The following is a 22,004-nucleotide window of genomic DNA, read 5'->3' as shown; positions in this document are numbered from 1 at the left end:
ATATTTCTGAGCACATGCTCCCATAATACACCCTGTATGCATATAAACAATAATTGTAATTCTTTTCATTAAAAGAAAGCCCCCATATAAGGACTTGTCCCCAATCCCTCCAGCAAGAGGTTATAATTCATTGGTCATAGAAACATAGAAAGAATACAAAAAACACAAATGCATATTGAAAACACCATCTAACAGTATTTTTAGCAAAACCCCTTTTTGATGAAATCCATTCAGTGAAAGTGCATGACAGAAAATAAATTTGGAAAATTATATGAGACTAAAATGATGATTGTGGCTAGTCCTGCTTTGTTGCCTTTAGCAAATGTCAGTGCCTTCCTGCATCTGCTTAGCTGTAGTCAGGTCCAGACAAACTGCCTGGGTATATGATGGACAGTATTAGGCATCCTTTAGCAAATAGCCAGCATGCTCTAATGGAGTACACATTTCTTTGATTGCTGTTCTCCCCAACTCTTGTTTCTACCAACCATCAACCTTTTTCAAGTCTAGTCCAAATGGCCTGCTCATCACTTTTAATGCTGCACCCTGAAGCAATTCTGGGGTATCTGTCTTTGTAGATCTGGTACTTCTCATAGTGATTGGTATTGGCAATGATATTCAACGTTTAATCCTACCCCCTGCATTGCTGACATGCATACCACCTAAAAGAGACATACATTACTGCTCTACAGGAAAATGGTACTGCCCTGTATGCAACGTAGTTTGGCATACCATGCCCTGTAATGCTGCTGCAACATTCCCTGTCTCTGTCTGCAGCCAGTGCAGTAGCAGTGGCAGCAGCAGAGATTAAAATGCCACCGTCATCTTGAAATGGGCAAGCTGATGTTGTCCTCTCATTCTCACCTCACCAATACCCAGGATGCAAGTCAATCTAGGATCTTGCAATGTCATAGCATGAGTCCATCTCTACAGACTAAGGAGCTGGTTATAAGTGCAGTCATTAATGGTCATTATTTACATATGATGTTATACTTTATAGGTTCACAGGGTTCATGAGATCTTACTAAATTTGCAGCCAATGAGACCCTTGAGAAGGTCAACCACATCAGCCAATATTGGCGGATAAGTAACAGTGTCCTGCATTAGGTAAACGTTTCCTACATATCCTATTTGGGATGTGAGAACCTACTGGTCTAATAGGAAATTGCTTTATGATTTTCAGTAATATGTGGTACACAATATGGTGTATCCTTAGCATGTGATAATTCAGACATGAATTTCCCCTTGAAAATGGATGCTGATGCATCCAATATTACTGTACGTACTGAAGAAATCAGCCAAATACTTGATGAGTTTCCCAGTTACTTCAGATCAATGTCTTTTGAGTTGTTTGCCTAGAATTCTGAAGAAATAAGTCCTGAAAAGCTTTAATGCGAATATAATCAAAAATCTTTTGTTGAGGCATATTATCCATATATACAGTTGGCATTTCAACCTCTTCACATATCTTGGACTTCTGGAATAATATTTCGAGGTAGCATGGATATGCAGGCTATTTTGCATTTTCTGATTTTTAGCAAGGCATCAGATTCAGTGGATCATAGGCTGTTGCTAGTGAATATATACAAAGCTGATGTTAATTTCAGTCATGTCCTACAACAAAACAGGAAAAGGAGGATCAGTGTATGGCAACACAGACTGGGAGGGAGACTAAAGGACTATTACTTAGGCCTAGTATATTTAACTTTTTTATCATAAGTGATGCTAAAATGCTGGACTATATGTTGTTTGGTAAATCTGCTGATCACTTCAAGCTGGAAGAATCAATATTAGGTGAAAGAAATGATAAACTGCAAACAGCTTTCGACAATTTGGAATCATAAGAGATAACAAAAGGCCCATCAATGTAAAGAAAGGTGTACATCGCCATGTTGAAAAATCATATCTAATGGCAAATGATTGACCAGAAATGCTAAATCTCCAGCCAATCAAAAATATATATTTTTTTCAAGGGGTGCACCACCCCTCCCCTGCTAATTAAATATACTAGCTCCAAGACTGCACTACAGTAGGGAAATAGCAAAATCTTTGATCCCCACTTCACTACAATCTTGCAGAGAAAAAAATGTTATGTGCTTTCAGCTGATTTTCAATCACACATGCCATCTTTTTATTTTGTCTGACAAAAGTTATATTTTACCAAAAGAAAGTAACCCAAAGAAAAACAATTTCACGTGAGTAAGGAGTGGCGTGATGTTTTGTGTAGAAGAAATAACAGGCTTAGGGTTGATGGCATTGCTACTAGTCTAATAATACACTGAGTAGTTTTGTGCTACAGCTAAAAGGCACCGTGATTTTTTTAACAAGATTTGCCAAAAATGCTTGCTTCAGTACTTCCAATGTGTACATCACTTATAAGTCTAAGAATAGAACTTACAATATGATAAACTGTTTGCAGCCCAACATGCTTACAGTCTGCTTTTTCAGTAGGCCAGCTGCTTTCAATGTCAAATCATGTTACAATGGGTCTGCAAATTTGCCCTTACCCCAGTGTTGTGTGGTCCCGGAGTCGGTATATATAATTAGCAGGAGTTTTTTTTCTTTTTCAGTCATTTCAGATTTGATCTAAAAGGATCACACATTTTGTATGGGGCTCTTTTGAGCATTTGATCAATGAGACATTTGATAAATTACAGTGAGGGAGTACAGAGGTGCGCAGCCATGATGTTGACAGCTTTTGAGGAATATTACAACCAGTAAATATAAAAAAAATGGATTTCAATTCTATAAGTTACAGTAGATCATGGGAAAATATAATTACAACAGAGTTTCATAAGCACTATATAACTGTCGAGAATTTCTCAAAATGTACGAATTTTTGTCTATATTTTTGGTCTGTTCTTGTTATGGTTTACTGACAAATCACTGAAGATTGATGTCAGTACATAATGCCGGACATTTGAGTTTTAGATCTCACGTCTTTCAAAAAAATGCATGCCAATTCAAAAATGTGTAATTCTAGCAACATTGTAAGCTTATAAGAGCAATATTTAAAATATGTTCCTGATTTTGGTCCTTTGTCTCCCTGTTATTTTTGGTTTTGTTAGGATCTCTTGTTCTAAGATGTTGAGAAGTATGTATCAGATGTCAAAGGGCAACAGAACCAAGTAATATATGAGTAATAAAGAACTTAAAAATTGTCAAACCCCAAATTTGAATAGGTTTTCAGCACTGGTTAAAAGTGAGAACATTTCAGGTTTTATCAGGTTGTTGGAATGTTGTGGCTGACAGGGTACCTGAGATCTGGCAAAGGCTAACAGCAAAGAGTACAATGTAGTCTCTTCTTTAGTACTTGGATGTATTTAATTAAATATAAGCCACAACCTTTTAGCAAATGGATACCTTGGTTGTAGATGTCAGGCCACCAGCTCTCTGCCCAAGTAAAGTAAACCCTACAAGTAAGGATATCATATAGCAACGAAGGCCACCTCATTTTAAAATGGAAGCTTGCATTAGAATGGTTCTTTGCTGAATTTAATTGCACATAAATGTGCAAGCATGTGTGTGTGTGTGTGTGTGTGTGTGTGTGTGTGTGTGTGTGTGTGTGTGTGTGTGTGTGTGTGTGTGTGTGTATGTGCTATTTTCCTTGATCTCTTCCTCCCTACAATCTGTTTTGGTTAAAAAGAATGTTTAATAAAGCACAGTATAAAATCCATTTATTTTATTTGCCAGACATCCACCCAGTACTACCCTACTGTTTAACTGCCTTATGCATAGACACTGTGCCACATTGAAGTTTCCCATTCATATACAAACACTTGCACCATACTTTGAATTCATCATAGTTACACAGCTTTGAAATTACAGGCATCACTACACAAACAAATATCAGTATTAAAAAATTATTGTATGTTTTACCTGTGCGAACACAAGACCAATACATGAACGTGGGCCCAGTGAAAAAGGAAAGTAACAATAATATGGCCTGTAAGACAGAAATGTTAATTATTAGAAAAAAAAGTAGCACAAAACTATTTAAATTATTGCTGATCTATATTCATGAGAAGGGATCCATATGTTTATACCCTCTCAAGCCAGCAGCACTTATAATAATAGACAGCAATCCATCCATCCACAACCCTTTTTTTCCTGTTTTTTGCATATGGGGTCAGGGTGGCAATTCAACAGTGGCAATCATCTAGAGCCAAGAGTTACAACACCAGGTGGCTAGCCCTGCTGTTGTAGTTCTTCCACACCACACACATGCATATTCACACCAATGGCCAATTTAGAGTGTCTAGTCCACCTACTGCATGTCTTTGGAATGGGTGCAAAAACTGAAGTAGTCAGAGGAATCCCACAGAAACAAAGAGAAGACATGCAGATTCCACACAGAAGGCACCAAAGCTGGGAATCGAACTGGGGAAACTTCTTGCTGTAAGGTGACAGCACTATCTGCTGTGCCACTCTGCTGCCCTAACACAGACAGTAGTATTTAGCAAAAAGTGCAATCCTACATCATCAGATTAGACACAGAAGTGTGCAGCAAAAATACACAGCAAAGTATAAAAACACTATGCAGACATGGTGGACAACAACTAGTGTAGAGAATGCTAGCAGAGCCTACAGGGGAATGTACTATAATGATGATGATGGACATATAACCGACAAAAATAAACAATGCATAAAGACAAACTGGGGAGAATGGCTGAGTCAGCACTTCAAGGCTGACATGATAACAAAATGCAAGCATGAGAAATACTCATCATGACAAGCACATATGAGACTCAAAAACAATTTATTTTTATTCATTTTTCTCTCTCTGTTGCTTGTCAGCAATCAGCCTTCCCATCATGCAACTAACCAATCTCTTCCCCATTTACAACAGCGGGTCACAAGAAGCCATCATCCAAGTAATCATAGAGGTTCTGCTTATGGCATTAAACCCTTTCCCAGTGGACGACTTATGATCCCTGATGCAAGGACCTACTATGTTTTCCACCTTGGAAGTGCGCATTCTTCTCATAGCCCCATAAAGGCTACCATATAGGCACAGCAAAGTAGAACTAAAAGGATGCTCCTGGCCCATACATCACATGCCATACACTTTCTGCTAAAATAGGTGCTGGCACTGCAATAAAGAGGACCACTTATGTTATTCCAAAATGTGCAGGTATCTGTCAGTCACTCTCACCTTCTCCTGTTGGCTTCTCTAGCACAGTGACTGCTAGCTGTTCTTAAATTATCTGGATCAGAGTCAGGGCTTCATCCATCTCTGCCAGGGAACTAGGCACTCCACTGCATTTCACCTGTTTCTGCATACTATGCTATTCTTCCTGCAGGACTCCTTAAGACATTCACTCTACCTGCTGCTTGATTTCTGTCTCTCTCTCTCTCTCTTTGCCAGCTGCAGTACTGCTGTTCCATTTAATGTCAACTGGGGAAACACTGCCAGCATTCTGGTCATACTATCATTTATACTTCTAATCATGCTAATTAGATATCATAAAATAGCAAACATATTTTGCTTGAATTTCATGTCCTTTTTAATATTTTCACAACATTTAAAGTAGAAAAAATGCAGCAATAATGAATAAAGCACACTAGTATAATATTTTCAGATTTGTAATTATGGTGAGACTGCATCCTTGTCCACTTTCAGGCATTTGGTCAGTTATGTCTCCTTACAGTTTATATTCTGAGTAGGAAAAGAAACATAGCTCTGCACCACCAGTCCTTACCTTTTGCTGTCCCATAGTCCCTCCCTTGCATTCACTTTTAAACAACAGAAATGCCATGTGATATATATATATATATATATATATATATATATATATATGGGTCTACTGTATTTGGTCAAATTACATTTGGTCGAAAATGATTTCAGGCAGCCCACTGCACTGAAAGCTCATTTGACTGAAAGCTCATTTGGTCGAAAATGTAATTTAGCCCCTGCCCCACTGCAGTGCAACCCTGGAGTGAGAATATAAAGTAAGGGGTGGGTGTTAGGGACACAGCGCCCCACATTGAGGGGTGTGGGGGGCATAGCCCCCCACATAATTGCAGTTTATGTACTATTATATACATGTGTATCCATTAAAACTATATTGAAACATATAACATCAGTAGAAACTAGTTGCAAAATGTGGGGGCTACATCTCCTACACCCCCCAATGTGGGGGGCTGTGCCCCCCACAACTACCTAACTTTATATTCTCACTCCAGGGTCCCACTGTAGTGGGGCAGAGCTAAATTCTATTTTTGACCAAATGTAATTCGACCAAATGTAATTTCAGTCAAATGTGCTTTCAGTGAATTGGGCTGCCTGAAATCAAAGCAGTAGACCCATATATATATATATATATATATATATATATATATATATATATATATATATATATATATATACACCCCTTTGGTTGATGGAGCAGGCACAGTCTGTTGAAAAATCTGAGATTCTAGCAAAGGGTAATTGTTAAAGAATTTCACCTAATTTTTTTTCACATTACTTGTGTGCTTTACTTTCTCAGATAGCATGGAAGCAATAAAGTATAAGTATTGGGGTACTGCAATGAACAAAGTGCATCAAAGTATGGTTCTCACTAGATCTCACCTATGTACTCCATGACTCAGAATTATCTTCACTTCTTCATACTTCCGGGGCATTAGCACCTTAATACAGAATACCTTAACAACAAAAGTAAATTATGTTCAATAATTCATTGAACAAATAATGTCTGTGGGTTCTATTTCCACACACAGCAGATTGATTGCTGACACTGCGGTGCAGTATAAGGGAGGTGCTGCACTTCTGTGTGTGTGATCCTTCAGATGGGATGTTAAACTGAGGTCCTATCTACTTGAGTTGGTAGTAACTCAGGTGGATTTAGAAAATCAGACACCTATGGAAAAGAGTAGGGGTTCTTTATTTAACTCAACATAAAAAACACATTATTTACATATTTAAAGAATGTATATATTTATAGGCATGTGTGCACATTTCTATTTTTTTTACTATTTATCATTTTTCTTATGAAATCCTCACTGTTATTCTTCTATAATTGACCACTGTTCCTTCAACAACCACATTTTAATTTTGCACAATATATCTGCCAAAATCCATTTCTCATTAAACAAAATTTAATTCAGTCTTTCATTCCATGTAACTCATATTACATAAAATAAATTCTTATCTACCCTTTTCACATATTCTTTGTGTTCTTTTAATATCTGCACATAATCATATTAATATCTATATTGTTTATGCCACTAATATTCTCAAAAACATTTCTTCATACACATTTTTCCAGAGTTCCACCACTTTTACATTTAAAAAAAACATGTTCACATATTCTGTTATCTTTTCTTCCTCAAAAAATAAACACACTCTTTCAACTTTCTTTTTCTATGGCATATTCCCTTTACTCACAACTTATTTATTACCAGGATCAACAGGAACTTGGTAAATCACGTTTTCTTTACTTTAATGGCTCTGATAACTTCTTCTGGAGAATTTTCCCATGGATTTACATAATAATATTATTTCATCACATTATTATACCACATTCTTCTATCTTTCTCTAACTCATCAATTTTTATTTTCCATGTTAGCATTTTTTTTAAATAATTTTTAATTTCTTCATTTACGTACTCTTGTTCTAATTCTTATCATCTCTCTGAACATTTTGTATTTATAGTTAAACATTCTCACCATTAATTTCTCATTCCCTTCCTTTACCCACTTTAATACTCTATACAAGTTTAAAGAAGCAAAATAAACAACTGGATTTTAGTAACCTCAAACCCCCTTCATCTTCACTCATACACAACACAACTCTTTTCACTGGATTTAGTCCTGAATCTAATATGAAAGAAAACACCAACTGTACAATTTCCTTTTTATATTTTTCTAGAATTGTATAAACATTTGACATTCATGCTATTTTCCCATTAATACAGAATTCAACAACTAAACCTTTTCCTTGAATGTTAATCTGTAGCCTCCAGAGAAAACATGGTCCATTCATGTATTTTATCAACCCCTACCACTGCTATATTTTCCCCAAATTTTATCCCTAGCAATGACACTTCATTTATTGAAAAATACACAGCCCCAGTTTTCACATCACCCAGACTGCTACTTTTATATTTATTCGAGGTCATTCCCATTTCCTTTATAAATAAACACTTCCCTTATCCATATTTTGTTCTTGGCAACTACAAATACATCAGACTACTGGAATCCCCACCTCCTTTTGCATTACATATCAAGCATATTTCATTTTATAAGCTACTTCCCTATCACATTCATTACCGATGCAAACAATATTCCACTCATGGGTCATCCTGGTCCTATACCACACTTCGTGCACATTTCTTAACTCAGACCCCCATTCTCTAACACTCTTACTCTTTTATTTTGATATGCTGACATTCACACTCTTCTAATTATTTTACCTATTCTGTACTTCTTCATAACATCTCACAAAGCATCATGTTCTACTGTATCAAATGCCTTGCTAGTATCTCCTAAGTGTCACATCCTCCCTTTTACTTTTAACATTATTCACAGTTTCTCTCACAACCAATAACAATTCTTGACATTCTTTCCCTATTGTATCATGGATATCATTATATCTCTCAGCCTTCATTCTATTCTCATCTATATTATTCTCATAAAAATGTATAATCTGTGTTATTTAGTGTGATGGGTATCCAGTTCTTTATTTCATTCTTCTCATCTGTTTTCCATATAAATATTAACACCCCATTACATAACTCTTCATAAACAAACCTTTCCTTCAACCATTTATTCAGTACATTTACAAAATATTATTTTTGTTATTTTTGCCATCCATTAATATCTGCACATTCCATAATCTATGCCATCTGGGTGTGATACTGAATTGACATTTACTTTCCTAAGTACTGCATCCAGTTCAATAATAATAATTTATTTTATCAAATTCTTCCTTAACTCATTCTGGATTTTTTTCTTTCCATTCTCTCTTATCTTCCTATAATTTTACTCTTATACATATTTCCTACATAGTGTACTACGATACTTATAATTTGATCTTGTGGACTTTTTACCTCTCCTTTTACATTTTTTATTCCCCTCATTATACTAATGTCCTCTTTTACTTTGTTTGTGTCTTTCGGCTTTTCCCAGTTAGGGGTTGCCACAGCAGAACTCCAGTCCGCTAATGATTGGCAGTAGACTTTTACATGCTGGCTTGCCAGGCCTAACGCACAACCTTCAATGAAAGAATGCCTGTTCATGCATGTCACCACACAGAAGACGCTCTAACTGAGAATCGAACGGGCAACGTCTAACTGTGAGGCGACAAAGGTCCTCCTTTACTATTTTACCTAAACATACAGATATCTCCTCCCTTCTCCCTTGTAAATAATATGTCTACCTAATGAGTGCTGCCTTATTATTTTTGTGATTTCTTTTATATAGTTCTTTTACCAAATCATAATACTCTCTTCTTGTTGTTGTTTGTCTTTTCGGCTTTTCCCGGTTAGGGGTCACCAAATCGGAACTCCAGTCCGCTAATGATTGGCAATAGATTTTATGGTGCCAAGTTGCCAGCCCGATGCCCAACCTTCAGCAAAGGCATGCCCATTCACGCATGTCTTTCGGAGGCCACTCGACTGCGGGGAGGACATGCAGACTCTCTTGTATTATTCTCTAAACTCTCTAATAGACTGTATTAGACTTGCATACACTTTCCTGTACTTTACTTTCTATTCCTTTTTTACATCATGCATTTTTTAAATTCAATACACCACCCAGACCAGATTTTATAGAAGTCCCTCAAGCTTATATATCCTTCCATAACTGCAATACTTGCCGCTTCCCAATTTCATCCCATAATTTCTCGTTCATTCTTTTTATTCCCTTTCCTATTTTATTATACTCTCTTCACCTAAATCCATACTGCTAAATAGTCTGAAAAACCTATCGCAACTGTTATAGTGCTTCTTAAATAGATATACTGACGTTTGTTCCACACAGCTAATTTACCATATTTTATCACTTCCTGCATTTTTCCATCTTTTTCTTTCATTTTACATTTCCCCCTTAAATTACAATTAAAGTCTCTTGCAGTTATAATTTTCATGTTAAACACTGCATAATCCAATAGTTGATGAAACAGATTCTTTCTTTCCTTGCTAGTTCTATATGCATATAATGCTATAATTCTATAAACTGTTGATGGAAAATATTTTTAAATGTTTATTCCCGTTTTTACACTTTCCCCAAATAAATATTTTCCTGTACCAATAATCATCGATCCTCAGAATCAGATTTTTCACTGGCTAGAACCTCAAAATATTATTTGCATCAGTCCCTTCTTCAGAGCTTTCTTCCTGAATGCACTCCTTCCTCATTTTCCCCTCCATATTTTTCCTTCTTCTACAATTTCGTCTTCACCTAGCTCACCCTCCCCCTTACCCTCTTGTTGTCCTTCCTCATGTATGTTTTCTTTTCTGTTCCCTTCTTTTCATTATTTACTGTTTGTTCTTGACAATCCATCCAAACGTGTCCCTAATTTATGAAATCTGCATTCAGGCATACGCCTTCTTGCTGTATGTCATTTCTCCCCATACCGGTTACATTTTTCCTTGTCAGAATCATCTATTAAAGGAGAAAAGTCCACACAAAAGAAATGTGATTTAGCTAGTCAGCATACCTTTATGACCAGCCACAAAAATAACACTTGACAAGTGTTTCACCATGATTCTTTTTCCATTTCAAAACATTTTTTTAACATTTAACTTGCTACTAGAAAACATACAATTGTTCTACTGATAAATGTCTTTTTGTTGCACAGTTCCAGAAATTTCATCATCAGTCTATTAGTTTCAAATGTTACCTAACAAAAAGTTTCTGTCCCAATATGTATAAAAGGCCAAATAGCTTGAGCTTTAAAACCCAAAACAGTTACTAATTTGTTTCATCCATAATATCTATTTCAGTGTGATTTTATATTCTTATTCTCAGAGGTTGTCTTTTCTTTTTAAAAACAGTTTTATTTATAGTTTGTTGCTGATCTTTTCTGCCTGTTGTCACTGCTGCATATGTTCTATTTAATTCATTATCTGCTGCCACAAAACCAGACACCTTCATAATTTATTGCTGCCTTTTTTCTTTTTCTTTGTCACTGCTGCATAAACGTTAACTGCTTCATTCTCTGCTTTCACATCACCTTGTTCCTTTATCACATTACCATCCTCAGTACTTCCAAAAAACATTATCTGCCATCTCAGCCAATGAAACAGCATTACCTTCACATGGATCACCCTGTTCAAGTATTGGCTGCACCACTTCAACAGGCTCGCTTACTTCTTTCTACACACAAATAAAACCTCCAAATTTGTAGTTTTAATCACCACCATCACCCCCTTTTTTCTCATTTCTCCATGGGATTGGGGTGTCCACTCTTATATTTTCATTTCTGACGCAGGTTTTCTCTCATGTAATCCGTCCATCTTCTGGCTGGACATCTTTTCTACCTCTTGCCTTTTTCTTTTATCTCCCAAATGTGCTTTACAGAATTATTTTCTGTTTTTGGTGCATATGACTAAACCACAGTAATCTGATCTCTTTTAACTTATTCCCAACTAAGACTACTTTGGCTTCATCACTGATGTCCTTATTTTTTTCATCTGGCCCACAATGTGAATCCTACAACCAGCCTCAGGCACTTTATCTCCATCACTTAGACTTTCTCAGTTCCACTGCTTTCAGTGACCAGGTGCGTGTACCATACAGACCAACTAGTCACACCACTGTTATGTACACTTTACCTTTCAGCTTCTTTGGCATACTTTTTTCACACACACCTCTAACACTCCATGTTAATCGGCTGCAGAACCTCTGATTCTAGCTGTGACCTCCTCATTCACATTTCCTTTCTCTTCAACTTCATCCTCCAGATACTTGAAGCTGTTAACCTGTGCCACTACTTTCCATTCTCTCAATTTCCAGCCTCTGATTTCTATCACATGCGGCTATGATCACTGTCTTGTGTGTACTCAGTTTCATCCTATATGGCTTTAGTTTTATGTTCCCATCTAATGTCATTTACTGAAGCTCCTGTTCAGAGCCTGCTTGTATAGCCACACTGTCAGCATACATCAGCTTTGATGATCTGTCCTTACTGACCTGTTGATGTAGTCCATCACCACTATGAGCATGAGTGGGCTCAAATCCCTTATTTACACCCACTCCCATTGAGAGCCCCTCTGTGAGTCCAAACACTGTACTTGTATCACTGAGTCCCCCTAAATAGTCATCACTAATTCCACCAATGATTCCAGAACTATAACCCATCACAGGACTTCCCAAATCAACATTATTAAGACCTTGTCATACGCTTCGTCCATGTCTAGGAATGCACGGTCAGACTCTTTTTATTTCCAGCTTCGTCTGCACTAGCTGTCTCACTGAAAACACAGGGTCAGTCATACTGCATAGAATCCAAACTGTCCATCTCCCATTTTACTTTCTATTACTGCATGTATTTGCTTATTAATTTCAATATCTGGTACATTCATGCAGGATTCTGGCATCTCTGCACTGCTAACAGTTATAAATATCGCCTATGATCTTCTTCAGTGGCACTAGAATGCTTATTCTCCAGTCATGTAGGATATGCCTTTCTCTGTGATAATAGTGATGAGTACTCTCAAGAACCATTTTTCGCTTAAAACACCCAACATCTTCTTCATATCTGGCTCTGAACAAAGAGAGCAGTAACAGAGCTAGCAAGGCTGCCACAGGGTGGTGGAATTAAGGCCGCACACTCCATACCAGCAGAATGATACTTTCCCATCAGTCTTGAGCCACTCACTGTCCCCAAATATAGGTTAGAGTAAACCAGAGGAAGCTGAGGCAGATCCACTAAATTCAGCGAATGAACTACTGACAACTAATGGTCATCTGTGGAGAAGTGCAAAAAGAGGGCAAGTGCAGACAACAAGAAAAGCAGACAGGCATAGAAGGATACTGGAAGTGTAGCAAAGTGTAGCAAGATAGTTCTGAATATATTTAGACAGGAGAGCTGTTACTATAACAGAGTCAGCAGCTGAGCAGGTAAGTGAGAATGTCACCATTGTGGTTAACAGAACAGTATCTGCCAATGCATACTAAACTTTGTGTTCCTTCTTTTTTTCCATGCTTGTCTCCTTTTGCTCCACTGTAATCAGTGGATTGATGAACGCTGGAAGTCAGTAGATGACTGTCAGTGGCATCCTTAAGCCTGAGGAATCTGGATGAATAACGGAGAAAGCATGTAGTGCAGATAATACACAGACCTTTCAATGGGATCACTGGACATTTTGGCAGCTGACGGTACCTTAACGTAAGTCTAATGAGGCATAGGTTCATAGGTGCATAGGTGTTTACTAGGCTAATGACCACAAGGGACATTTTAAGCCTAGCCATGCATCCCAAATCTCTGACAAGTTCTGATACCCTTGATAAGTGTAAGCATGGGACTGGGAGATGAATCATTTACAGGTTACCTGTTTGCATTAGAGACACAGATGCCAAACCAGGGATGAATTTCCATTTTCCCATCCCATTGTCCAAGTTGAACTTAAATTGGGTTAGGAAAGAACTCTGCTTCACGGGGTAGTCTCTGGGATGCATACCTATCTCTCCAGCAGGTCCTATTTATATCACAGGCAAGGTTTCCATCTTTAGAATGGATAATCCTGGTGCTGTTTGCTTTATGGATATGCAGGAGGTCCATCAGAGTGGGGTCTGACAATGCCCTGTATGCCAGGCATAGATCTCCCCTCAAAAGCCTGTAGGAGACAGAACAGAGGGATAGGGTCTTGAGATGGTCTGTATAGGACATATTACTTATGACTGTATTCTTTTAGTGAGGAACCTCTGTGGACATTCCAGTTGTTGGATATGCCTGGTTAGGTACATACCAAAAGGAGAACTGTACTCAATGATAGGCGCGATGAATGCCGGATGCAGTGGAACAGTGACTTTCTTGGAGTTAGATGCCATATCTTTGTTTATAAGTTGCATATTCTGAAATGCAATCAATAGGGACACAGGGGGCTGCATTTTGGTTCCTTCCTATTCTCTCATTAAAATTATCACTGTTCAGTTGATGTGACTGCATGACATCATGATAGCGACAGATAAACTAGGACACAACAGTAACTAAGTGAACATACACTGAAGTTAAAGTAGATATGCAACAGGATCTATATAACCAGGTTAGGCCATGTATTTTGTTTATCTCAAGTCACTGCAAAGTAAACAAAGAGTGTATTTGTGCATTACTGATGTAACAAAAATATGTTTTTGGTCACACAGTTTTTTTTTTATTTATTCTTATGTGGACACAAGGGTAAGGAACAATGTTTAGCTTTCTTTATCTGTATAACATATTCATATGATTACAGGTTCATAGGTTCATGGGTTTATACTAGGCTAATGACCACCAGGGTCTTTATAGGCCTAGATGTACAACCCAACCCAAAGTTGTCCCCAAGTACCTTGGATGCATATATGGTGGGGTATGTTAGTAAAAAGGTAGCTAAGGATTATGTGTGTGTAGGAGAGATATGCTAGCTGGGGATTAATTTATTTATTGTCAACCTCTGTTCAATAGAGACACGAGGGTTAGACTCTGGGTGAATTTCCAATTTTCCATCTAATGATCATGGTTTCATTTGAATAGGGTCAAGGAAGAACTCTGATTCAAGTGGATGGGAGCTCATTCCATAGGATGGAGACTCTGAGACACATATCGGTCTCTCCAACAGATTCTTGAATCTAGTGTTTCTGGTCTTGTTTGTTTTGCAGATGTTCAAGAGATCCATTAGAGCTGGATATGAGGATATCTTATATACAAGGCATAGATTTCAGTACAGAGGTAGGGTCTTAAGGCAATCTGTATACGACAGGGTAGTCGTACCCTGGATTCTCCTGGTAAGGAACATTTGAGGGCATTCCAGCTGTTGCATGTGCCTGGTAAGGTACATGCTAAAGGGGGTATTGTACTCAGTGATGGGTCTGATAAGGGCTGGGTGGAGAGTGCTATAACTTCCTTGGAGATGGATGCTATACCCTTGTTTATGAGTTGGGTACCATAAAATAATTTTATTACTGTCTTAGCTACATGTTGGTTGAAGGCCAGATTCCTGTCTACATATGTTCACAGTTCCCTAGCTACCAGGTCAACTCTTATTATGTTAAACAGTACATCTAAGCTATGGTTATTGGAACAGAATTTGAGGGTTAGAAATCAATGTTTATATGATCTTATAAAGCAGAGAATTTCATGTTTGCTAAGCATAACAACGTCTTAGAAAAATCTGGAAATAGTGATAAAGCCTTATTTGGGATACATTCATTCCCTACTTTCATGTGATTGATACCATTGGAAATGCTGGAAAAATCAAAAATATTAGCTGAAATGGAAAGACGGAATTGAAATGGTGGGAGGGGGTGAGACATTGAGTTGACTACAGACATTTGAGGCATGGTAGAACAGTCTTTTGTTATTTATAAAATTGCAAAAGGTAAAAATGCAGGAGTTATGCATCTAGAGTGCAGCTAAGATCTGATAGTTACAAAGAAGTGTAGATCAGGCTTGTCAAATGATAGCTGGAAAGGAAAGAGTATTTCATATTGCACAATAAGCAGAGGAAAAGCCTGTAAACTTAATCAGTGGTGATGGTGTTTCCATGGAAATTGAGGGTCAATTATCATCCCCATAATGGGAATAATCAAAATAAGTCCAAGATGTAGTCAGGCATGAGTTTAGCATGAGGTTGGTAGACCTGTGGGGCAGCTTATAGCAAGCATGTTCCCTTACTGCTGAGAAGGTAAAATATAGATAAACCACCTGCTCACACCAAAAGCCCAAAGATGTTTATGATCCAGGTAAAGGAAGACAAAAGTTAGGGGAGGGGGGGTGGTTTGGGAGAAGGGAGTAGAGTATGTTATGCAACATGAAATTTGGGGAAGGGATTAACAATCCAGTTAAGAGCAAATGGATAATTGCTAATTTGGTTAAAGACGGAATAGTTATGGCATTATTACAGGAAAAATAAGCTGACAGTGAAAGAGGTGGGAAATGCAAAGAAAGGGGCATAAATGGCTAGGCTAGGGGTGGCCTGCAATAAGGGAAGGGAAGAAAGAGGAAGGAAATTTTGATAAGGGATAAATTGGGATGCGAATTCTAAGTATGTGGTGTGGAAGATGGGAAGTTAGAAAGTACACCAGGGCAGGAAAGGGCATATTAACGCCATTGTTCTATGTGTCTAATAAGAATAGGAAGGACTTCATTAAAGAGTGCTTAAGGGTAATAAGGGTAATTGGAAAACTAAGCAAGTAATGAAGGAATTGTAGGTGTGATGGAAGGAGACATCAACATGGTTTTGGAAGCAAAAAGCTATATACTGTTTGGGACAGTGGAATTTCACATTTAAAGGTGATTCAGTTAAAAAGAGGGATGTGGAATGTGAGGATAGTGGACATTTGAAGGAAAGATGAAAGAGGAAAGAGGAAACGTTACTTTCTCCAGTGATGCATGTAAACAATGCGTACATTAAATAACTTATAATAAGTGAAGGCATGGAGGAGACATAAATAGAAATGAGCTATTAGATTGATTTTAGACAATGTGATGGTGGTGAAGAAATGGAAAGTAGGCATGAAGAGTAGAAAATTAATCTGGAATCCAGGCAAATGGAAGGAGGTGAGGCAGAAGTTAGGTAAAGGAGATAGTAAAGAGGGTAGTGGTAGAATATAATTATTGACCATGGGATGGGTAAGGCCAATTAATATCCAAATGAGATGTTATTTCAAAGCCAAAAAGGGAAATTGGATAGGCTTAAAATGGCCCACAAGTGCATCTAACTGAGTACTTACCTATGAACCTAAGAAAGCTTTTGGGAAAGTAAGTTGGAAATTTCTCTTTGAGGCACTGAGACAGATAGGGGAAAGGCAACTCCTGACTAGGGCAAAAGTCCTGTAAACCCTTGTTGAAGACTTAATATCAATTGATGTATGTCAGACCCAGTATAATCGCAGTGAAGAACAAAACAAGGGTGTCCAATGTCCCCAGCTTATTCTTAATAATAAGTACGGATTTAGGTCATGGGGACAAAGAGAGAAAGAAGTCATTATTGTCATCAGCACCTTTTTTTCCTACTTTTACATGGGGTTGGTGTTTCGCATTAACATTAGTCTATGTGACCAAGTCACCTACAGGTAATGTTCATATGGCCAGATGGTTAGATCTGAAGTAAACAAAACCTATTTGCAGATGATTGCAAACCACTGATTAAGGATGTGAAAGGGATGTTTCCAGGGATTCTACACATACACACATTTTAACTGTAACTTTGTAAAAATGTATATTATTCACTTGTCACTTCCCATTTCATTTTACTGAATAATGTATTTATTTTCCTAGCATTACTGAAGCTTCCAAGCATTTCTTATTTCTGAAGGCTTCTCTCTAATGTTATTTTACTTACATTTTATGCATCTTTACAAATGCTTAATATGCCATTTGTTATATACCTTTGATTGTCTACTGCATTTGTTTTATGTTGGAGCTAATCTCTCTGGGCCTCCACTGAAAAGGGATATTTTTGGCTGACTCAAGCAATCATGGTAAACAAATGCAAATAAAGAAACAAATAAATGGAGAGAGATAAAAAGTGAAGAGTACTGTAGTCCGAGAACAGCTTAGATGCTGAGGTGACTAGTCTATTGGCTGATGAGGCTTGACCTTTTCAATTCTGATCTCATCCTATGGGCACATGCCTTTCTATTCTCTTTGTGAAGGGAGAGCAAATGAGATGAGTTAGGATTAAAATGTAAAAGTAACAGGGATATGGTCAGAGTATGTAAGTGTTACTGGGAAGAGACGGACTTGGCGATGATGAACGGAATGCAAAGTTAATGGGGAGTCATTAGACATTTGAAGACAAACATCCATTTCTTTTATATTTAAGACTAAGACTAACCGCAAACTGCAGTACTTTCAACACAGTATTTTTAAATAAATGTGTCTACTTGGGGGAACTCAAAATATCTCAAACTATGAGGCAGGTGGAAACACAGTAGTAAAATCTTCTTCTATTGCATCACAACATTCATGCATTAATAACATTCACAGCTGTAAAACATGTATTTATGATATCGTAACTGGCATTTCTAAGTCTCATTTACCAAAATGGCTGAAATGCCAGGTAAATGATCCTATGCTGACAACAGAAGAAACTGACATTTGCATATATATTTTCAGAAAGTATTTTTGCAGTCAGACATGTCAATACAGGGAGCAGTCCATTCAGTCTAAAGCCAACCTAGCAAAAAACGTTGACATTGAAATTGCTTACTTTCCCAGAAGTGGTACATAGTTAAACATGGAGTTTTGGAAGGAAAAATCTCCACATGACTTGGCATCATGTCAGGGATGCAGCTTTACTTCAAAAAGCTTTAGGATCTTACAATTTGCAGGAAGCAGTCTCACTCCCCCATAAAAGGACAGAGGGATACAGTGCAGAGAGTGTTCTGCTTAAATACTACACAGCATAATTTCTAAGTGAATACCTAAGTATAAATATTCAAGGTACTTCAGTCATCTAGTTCCTGGTTCCTTTGCTATCTCTCTGACAGACTGCAGGCCATAAAATGGAATCAAGACCCTTCCCCTTTCCTACCTGTCACTGACAATGTGCCTCAATGATCAATTCTAGACCCGCTACTTTTCAACATCTTCACAAAATCTTCATAGAGCCAGCAAACTTGCCTCCATACTCCGATATGCCAACAACATCTCCATCATATGCATTGTCCCAAGCCTCCCACTACTGCAATAAATGACACAAGACTCTCTCCTCCATTGACTCACACCTGACATCTCATCAGTTAATCATAAATGCTAATAAAAAAATAATAAAAATAATGCTCCTGAAACCAAAATCTCTACCAACACACAATGTATCTTTTAAGATTATTTCAACAAACACCACCACAATAGAAACCATAGCCAATACAAAACTGCCAGGAATCATTTTAGACAATAGCTTCCAATTCAACTTAAACATCACCAATCCATATCGGCTCCGACTTTTGACATCAAAGGCAGTCATAAAATGCTTGACTTAGCTTTCTTATAGCAGAGTGCACTGTTGTTACATTTTTGCAGTTCCACATCCACTACAGTCTTTTCATAGAACAAGCCTGTGGCTTACATTAATATTTACAAATGACAGAATTATCTACAAAATTCTATCTGGCTAGGCTGGCAGCCTTCACCTGTCTTCACACAGGGGACCACCAGATTGATTTCCTTTTTTTTTTGAGGAGAGCGTCTTGGTTCTGTTGGGTATGGCAAGATCCATGCATTTGTGTACGTGTTCATACAGTGCATTGGTGTATGATTCAGCAGTCATGCAAGTATTCTCCATTTCCATGGGTGCCATGAAGTTAGCCACTTCTGTTTTTAGGAGCCCAAAGTTAGCTTTGGAGAAATTTTTCATGGTGGTTACTTTTGTGTAGGGGGTGTAGCTTTCCAAGATGATTAGTTTGTGGTCAGATCTAACAAGGGAGGAGTTGACTACTGGTGTAGATCAACAGTTACCCATGTTAGTAATGACCAGTTCAAGGATATTGCTACCTCTAGTAGGGGTAAGAATGAGCTAGTCCAGAGCATTGGAATTAATGAATTCCAGAGAGCACTGGGCAAGTGTATTGGTACATGAATAGTTTTCCCAGTTAATGGTTCCTTCATCTGTCTAAAATATGACTTTTGCAAGTCCCAGATCAACCAAGAAACTAGGTTCTTCTGCTTAATCTGTGTTATATGCTGAACATGCAATTATGAATAATAAAATTCATGACATGGTCTGAAGACTGAAGATATAGCATAATATCACTTTGATTTGCAAGCATCTATCTTAGCCCCAACACTGTTTTGCAAAAACATGTTTGGAGAACCAACTGTAATGAAGTTAAAGTACTTCTATAGCTATAGACCAAAAGTGTCCAAAAGGTGTCCCGCAATCTGGCTCACCAAAGCATTTTATCTGGTAATCAGTATGTCCTGAAACAAAATGTTTTGAATGGACAGATATGTCGGACATGGTAATGTGACCCTCCAAACATTGCCAAGTAAGATAAGTAGCCCCTGAAATGTATGGTAAGTTGACCCTGAGCCAAAAAGGTTGGACAGCCATGCTATGGACAGTAACTTTACCTGCCATTACCATCCTCATATACCCTGTTATTTGTGGACATTCAAAAAGAAATAAAACAACAGTTAGAGTGACCAAAGACAGGTAAGAAGCACTTTCAAACTGTTTGTCCTTGGCTTCAACTGAACTAGACTTCATTTTAGACCCAGTATCTCCTAACTGACAGGCTAAGTATCTTAATGTGTGTTATAGTGTATCGTGTAGTTATGGCAATTATCTGAGAAGTTAGGTTTCTGAATTCTGTTTTACTCAAAATTTTATCTTGTAGCTGAAAAAACAAACATAAATTAAATATACATGATAAAATGGAAAAATCTGAGTGACAGAGTTAAATAAGTAAATTAAAAGGAAATAGAAATGTCCTCAGAGATGAAACTCTCCGGACGTATTTTATGTAAGAAAAGTGACAGAGAAAATAAAGCTCAGTTCTCTACCTTACTACTAAAAACAGAGATTACTTCTGTTTTATTAATTTGTTGACAGGGCAAACCCTCTAGTCACCAATACCATTCTTCAAGGAAGACCCAGCAGAATTGTCTCTTCAACTGACTTTTCAGAAATATACAGCAGACAAACAGACAGTGAGGGACTCAGACCTTCAACTATGCAGTTCATTAACACCTTACAGCCATAATCCCTGGCACTAAACTACCAAACAATACATATATTTTCATATAAAAAATACATCATACTACTTGCATAGCATTTACATTATTCTGCATACTTATTAATACATACTTTGGAGTATCTGGACTAAATCGATCAGGGTTAAAAGTAAGTGGGTCCTTGAAGAACTTCTCCATTCTTCCCATTACATAAGTGTCGAACTGCAGGAATAAGAGAGCACAGTCACTTGAATGACCAGTAATTAAATACAGTAACCTGAGTGTGTGGGCTTCTTATGCAGAAGCTGACAACACTGCAGCACCTAATTTTGCTCTTGCCTTTTCCTGGAAATGCAACAGTTTATATTATCTTAAGAATGAACAAATTCATTTATTGTTGTAATCAGTTAAGCACATCTTATGCCTTAAAATACTTATTTCATTATTTTATTGGTTTAAATTACTATACTTACTTGCAACAGTTGGTGACTGTAACTGAGTAATATTAATACTTTGACTTGGCACTTAAAAAGTTAATTCATTCAGGACTGAAGGCTGCTGAAGAGTATTAAAAGTATAAACACACACAGATGCATAAACACACACACACACACACACACACACACACACACACACACACACACACACACACACACACACACACGGATCTATCCACTATCACCGAACACACTTTAACGAAAGCGCTTTCACCAAAAAAGCGCTTTCGTTAAAGTGTGTTCAAACAAAAAAAAAAATACATTTACGTTTTTGCAGGGGGGAAAGCCCCCCTGCACCCTCCACATTTATATTCTCACTCTGAGGTCGCACTACAGTAAGGAAAAGGGAATTTTTCCTTATCCCCATTGTAGTGTGATCTCCGCAACAGGCATACTTATGCGAAAGTGCTTCTTTGGTGAAAAGAACTTTCGCGTAATTGTGCCCGGCCGTTTCATATTTGGTGAAACGGCTGCTCGAGTATTGGTCCTAGACCCGTGCACACGCACACACTTTCCTTCATAATATTTTACTTGTTGCATTAACTTTACAAAGTCACCAGCAAACAAATTAACATGATTTAGTGGATGCTTATGAACAAATCACAGATTATGACTCTTACAAGTAATAATAATACTAATAATAACTAAAGTCACAAGATTTATCTTCTTTATGGTTAATGATAAC

General features: G+C 37.5%; 1 protein-coding gene across 1 annotated transcript in view; it reads right to left on the bottom strand.

The window, feature by feature from the left end:
- LOC122804603 (cholesterol 24-hydroxylase-like) overlaps nt 1–22,004 on the bottom strand; it is a 515,734-nt gene that overhangs the window by 936 nt on the left and 492,794 nt on the right. Inside the window, exons 13-14 of the mRNA XM_044074565.1 lie at nt 20,956–21,044; nt 3,877–3,943 (exon numbers count right to left, since the gene is read on the bottom strand). Of these exons, the coding sequence (XP_043930500.1) occupies nt 3,877–3,943; nt 20,956–21,044 (156 nt within the window). The remainder of the gene's footprint in view (nt 1–3,876; nt 3,944–20,955; nt 21,045–22,004) is intronic.

The sequence above is a fragment of the Protopterus annectens genome, chromosome 6.part0 (assembly GCF_019279795.1).
Source record: "Protopterus annectens isolate FY-2018-M chromosome 6.part0, PAN1.0, whole genome shotgun sequence".
Lineage (NCBI taxonomy): Eukaryota > Metazoa > Chordata > Ceratodontiformes > Protopteridae > Protopterus > Protopterus annectens.
The sequence above is the reverse complement of the archived record's forward strand: the minus strand, read 5'-3'. Positions and strand labels throughout refer to the sequence as shown.